The following is a 5,649-nucleotide window of genomic DNA, read 5'->3' as shown; positions in this document are numbered from 1 at the left end:
CCTTCACCCCGGCTGCTGTCAGACTCAACAACACCTGCACCACCTGATAATGTTGGAGTTTCGGTTCCTTTTTTTTCATTTACTCCACACACTTTCTGTATATCTTTATTATCTGTATTTATATTTTTTCATTACAAGTACCTACTTCTTCAATATTATTTATGGTCACAGGTTAATATAATGTATATAATGGCTACCTGCTTTTGCTTTAATACTTTGATTACATACTCAATTTAATACAATATTGATTCTTGTACAATGGCAACCGCACTTTTACTTCACTTTTATTACAAAACCTTCATTTGACGCCACTTTACTTTCAGTCTACCTTCTGCTCATTGTTGTTTGCCTGTTTTTCTTGTGTGGTTACTTGTTTGTTTGTTTGTTTGTTTTGCTTTTTTGCTGCTGTAACAAGGAAATTTCCTCGCTGTGGGATGAATAAATTATCTAATGTAATTATTGTTGTTGTTATCATGGTTGTATATATATGTTATTAAAAACTATTTTCAGAGTTTTTGGTGTTGTCTATATCTTTATAGTATATATATAAATATACAAATATTATATACATTATATAATATATATATAGTCTCATGATATATATGCTCATGATCCTTTAATTTTGATATTAAGAAAGTATCAGGTTACAATTGATTATGATAAATACACATTCAACTATTGTACTTTTCTATCATTTAATGCATTATTGAGGTATTTAATGTTTGGGAAATGTGTCAATATTGTATTTCATAATTAGTAAAACTAAAGATTCATCTTCATTCATTATGTTTAAATCGCTGCATTTTGCCACATCCATTAAGGTTTCTTGTCCCTCTTCGGACCCCATTTTAAATGAGTTAGGCAGTGGACGGTGGGAGACTGTGCCGGGTTAAACGCTGAGGGGGCGGGGTCAAACGTTTAACTCCGCCCACATTGAGGTCTCCGGGTCTGCAGTTAGGGGTACATGGAGAAAGGGGTACATGGATAGTACATACAACTATTGGCCACTAGATAGTACTCTAAGACCATAAATGAACATAACAATGGCATATGGATGACGCGCTGAGATGCGATTCTACAAACAAACCAGCAGCACCATCGCGAGTGCAACAGCTGAACTAAATCCTCAGCAGGATTGTAATTGTAAGATTGTAAACACGTAGAATGCTATAGTAACAGGCATCTATTAATAAGTATCAACTACTGTTTTCTGAACGGTACAGTCTGCAGCACGTTCTTAGCATTACGGCAGACATTAGCATGCTATCCTGAACTATGATAAGAAAGATACTATCATGTTGACTTACACAAACTAAAATACATGTGAAACTAGCATGAACATAAAATTGTGCACTCTCGTTCTCAATAGACACACGGCAACACAACAGTAGATTTACACAAGTAACGTGCAATGTTAGGAGCAGCTGTGCTCATGTTTGACACCCCGGAACAGGCTGAACTGTGCTATCAGGATCACTTCCACGACTGATGAAGGAAGGGTCTGAGCAAGCGGTGTGGGCATAATCTCATCTAATTTGTCATACTTGTCTTTATTATTTTCAAGTGTGTGTCTATGAGCGCTTGCAATTTAAGCAGCGGTGTGTATGACTGCTTTTTTTTTTTCCTCTTCCGTTGAACTTGCTGCAGGTAAGACATCCCCAATGTACAGTGCCTTGCGAAAGTATTCGGCCCCCTTGAACTTTTCAACCTTTTGACACATTTCAGGCTTCCAACATAGAGATATAAAAATTTTATTTTTTGTGAAGAATCACCAACAAGTGGGACACAATTGTGAAGTGGAACGAAATCTATTGTATATTTTAAACTTTTTTAGCAAATAAAAAACTGAAAAGTGGTGCGTGCAAAATTATTCAGCCCCCTTGCGTTAATACTTTGTAGAGCCACCTTTTGCCGCAATTACAGCTGCAAGTCGCTAGGGGTATGTCTCTATCAGTTTTGCACATCGAGAGACTGAAATTCTTGCCCATTCTTCCTTGCAAAACAGCTCGAGCTCAGTGAGGTTGGATGGAGAGCGTTTGTGATTTCTCGATTCCTTCTATTCCATTCCATTCCTTTGTAGATTTTGCGGTATGTTTGGGAACATTGTTTTGTTGGAAAATAAATCTCCGTCCCAGTTTATGGTCTTTTGCAGACTCCAACAGGTTTTCATCCAGAATGGTCCTGTATTTGGCTGCATCCATCTTCCTCTCAATTTTATCCATCTGTCCCTGCTGAAGAAAAGCAGGCCCAAACCATGATGCTGCCAACACCATGTTTGACAGTGGGGTTGGTGTGTTCCTTTTACGCCAAACATATAGTTATGCATTGTGGCCAAAAAGTTCGATTTTGGTTTCATCTGACCAGAGCACTTTCTTCCACATGTTTGGTGTGTCTCCCAGGTGGCTTGTGGCAAACTTTAGACAAGACTTTTTATGGATATCTTTGAGAAATGGCTTTCTTCTTGCCACTCTTCCATGAAGGCCAGATTTGTGCAGTGTACAACTGATTGTTGACCTATGGACAGACTCTCCCATCTCAGCTGTAGTTCTCTGCAGTTCATCCAGAGTGATCATGGGTCTCTTGGCTGCATCTCTGATCAGTCTTCTCCTTGTCTGAGCTGAAAGTTTACAGGGACGGCCAGGTCTTGGTAGATTTGCAGTGGTCTGATACTCCTTCCATTTCAAAATGATCGCTTGCACAGTGCTCCTTTGGATGTTTAAAGTTTGGGAAATCTTTTTGTATCCAAATCTGGCTTTAAACTTCTGCACAACAGTATTACCGACCTGCCTGGCGTGTTCCTTGGGCTTCATGACGCTTTCAACAGAACCCTGAGACTATCACAGAGCAGGTGCATTTATACAGAGACTTGATCACACACAGGTGGTTTCTATTTATCACCATCAGTCATTTAGGACAACATTGGATCATTCAGAGATCCTCGCTGAACTTCTGGAGTGAGTTTGCTGCACTGAAAGTAAAGGGGCCGAATAATTTTGCACGCACCACTTTTCAGTTTTTTATTTGCTAAAAAAGTTTAAAATATTCAATAGATTTCGTTCCACTTCACAATGGTGTCCCACTTGTTGGTGATTCTTCACAAAAAATAAAAGTGTTATATCTTTATGTTTGAAGCCTGTTATGTGTCAAAAGGTTGAAAAGTTCAAGGGGGCCGAATACTTTCGCAAGGCACTGTAGTATCTTGTTCTTTGTTCTACGTTTAAAACTTGTTTTTAGCCTCTAAACATGTTCAAAATGTAATTTAAATGGCCTAAGACTCTACTCCCATTAAGCTCTACTCCTCTCGACCACTGCCCTAACGCTCTCTGACTCTGGTCGCTATGGTAACGTTTAAACATCCCTTCAAATTAAAATACAGATACGCCACAAAAACGAATATAAGGAACATTTTATTTTCATGAAGGTTTTAACTCACGATAACATCAAATCAATGGGCTTACTGAGCTTGTTTCTCTGCAACGAGACGGTCCCATCTGGGATTTATGGGAGACAACGACACCCGTAGTGTGTTGCTAATGTCCATTCTACTCCGTTGTTTGGTGTTGGTTGCTGTCACTGCAGAAAACCCAGCTTCACACAGATAGGATGTCGGAAATGGCAAAAGGGTTTTCAGTGCTGTCGTGGCGATCTCAGGGTATTCTGCCTTGACTTTAATCCAGAACACCGGCAGAGTAGCTGTCTCAAACATACTTTTAAGGCTGCCGTCATTTGCGATCTCCAGGAGCTGATCTTCTTCTTGCTCAGACATGGTAGATTCACCTGGTTTGTTGACAAATGGGTCGCGGATCCATTCCTTGCCAGTTCGTGGGTCTTTTGTAGCGCTCAAACTGCTTTAAAAGCAAAGACATGTGATTGTGCACCAGCTGGGAGAATGACGGATCAGGCTCAGTCTCACCCAAAATCCCCGCTAATGTTTGAAACATGTCCAATACGCTTCTGTTTACGCGCCGTCCCCACAAATCCAGTTTGGCTTTAAATGCAGCTACTTTATCTGCCAACTTGAAGACAGTTGTCATTTTCCCCTGAAGTGACAGATTGAGTTCATTGAGCAGGTTGAATATGTCGCACAGGTAAGCCAGTTTTGCGACCCATTCCTCGTCACTGAAATGTGCTGCCAGCGGGGACTTCTTCTCTGAGAGAAATCTTTGCAGCGGCTCACGTAACTCAAACACTCTGGTCAGCGATTTCCCTCGGGATAACCATCTTATTTCGGTGTATAAGAGGAGGCGTCGGTGCTCTGCGTCCATCTCCTCACAAAGTTGCTCAAACAAGCGCGAGTTAAGGGCGTGTGCTTTGACATGGTTAATAACTTTAACAATATCATTCAATACACTGTTCAACTCTGGTGGCATCTTTCGGCTTGCCAGCATTTCCCTGTGAATGATACAATGTATAGATCCACATTCAGGTGCAACTTCCTTTATCCGAGCAGTTAAACAAGGCCGTCCGGTCATCGAAGCAGCTCCGTCTGTGCATATGCCGACACAGGAGGACCAGTTTCCCTGATATGTAACCATCCAGCGACTTAAACAGTTCTGGGCCGGTGGTGTTGGTTGGCAACAACAGTGCACACAACATTCCTCATGCACATCCTCCTGATAAAGATATTGCACACATCTGTAGATTTGTCAACCTGGAGTGCGTACCAGGGTGATGTATTAATCCTCTCCAACAATTGTGTCTCAATGTCTTCTGTTATGTCTTCAATGCGCCGAGTCACGGTGCCAGCCGACAGAGGCACCTGTGCGATCTTTTTAACAGCAGCCTCTCCTAGAAGTTCCCGGCAAATGTCTTCAGTGGAGGGCAGGATCAGTTCTTCACCAATAGTGAATGGCTTTTTAGCCTTAGCAATACGGTTAGCCACCAAGTACGATGCTCTCAGTGCATTAGCATTTACTGATGTGGTGGCCCTCAGTAATTTCTTCTGTCCATCGTGTTCCTGTTTTTTTCTTTCAAAATACTCCAGGGGCTTGTCTTTTAATCCTGGGTGCTTGGTCTCCAAGTGGCGAAGCAGTTTTGAAGGCTTCATTGCCTCATTAGCGAGCCGGTCGCCGCATACTATACATAGCGGGTTCGGTTTGTGGGAATCACCGACTGGGATAAATCCATATTTCAAATAGGACTCCTGGTATTGTCTATTAAAAGCTTTCTTTTTCTTGGAACTGGGCTCTTCTCCTGTCTCTTCACTGGGCCTTTTCCCCTTTGCAAAGAAACTTTCCAAAGACATCTGTTTCTTACTCATTTTGCCGCTTGTGGGTTCAATAATTGCGCCTAAGACGTAACCGAGAGAATAAATAAAAGGTTTTTCAAAATAAAAGATCGTTCAGACTCAGACAATACATAAAACGGAGATATTTAATTATTTTTTTGTATGGCCCGGTACCAATTGGGACCACTGATCTAACCCACAATTTCACAAGCTGGGAAGGAGAAGTTGTTTTCTTCATCACAATGTCAGTTGCGATGACATCATAATGTAGAAAAAAGTATTTTTTATATAATAACAGATATTGGACATTACATTGTTCAACAACTTGCTGTTCCCGTAACAAACAGTAAAAAGTCTCTTTAACAGTAAATACACAGCACAACAATAAAAAAATGTCTTTGATGTTTGTTATGGAAGAAATA

At 40.8% G+C, this 5,649-nt stretch overlaps 1 protein-coding gene across 1 annotated transcript; it reads right to left on the bottom strand.

The window, feature by feature from the left end:
- Positions 1 to 3,773: 3,773 nt before the first annotated feature.
- Positions 3,774 to 5,272, bottom strand: LOC117952407 (SCAN domain-containing protein 3-like). Its single transcript, XM_034884693.1, is given in 3 exon segments — positions 3,774 to 4,506; positions 4,508 to 4,597; positions 4,599 to 5,272. Coding segments are annotated over 3 exon segments (1,485 nt in total). The 5' UTR covers positions 5,261 to 5,272.
- Between the last annotated feature and the right edge of the window lie 377 nt (positions 5,273 to 5,649).

Source organism: Etheostoma cragini, chromosome 11 (genome assembly GCF_013103735.1).
Source record: "Etheostoma cragini isolate CJK2018 chromosome 11, CSU_Ecrag_1.0, whole genome shotgun sequence".
Lineage (NCBI taxonomy): Eukaryota > Metazoa > Chordata > Actinopteri > Perciformes > Percidae > Etheostoma > Etheostoma cragini.
Note: the sequence above shows the minus strand (reverse complement) of the source record. Positions and strands in the feature narration are given on the sequence as shown.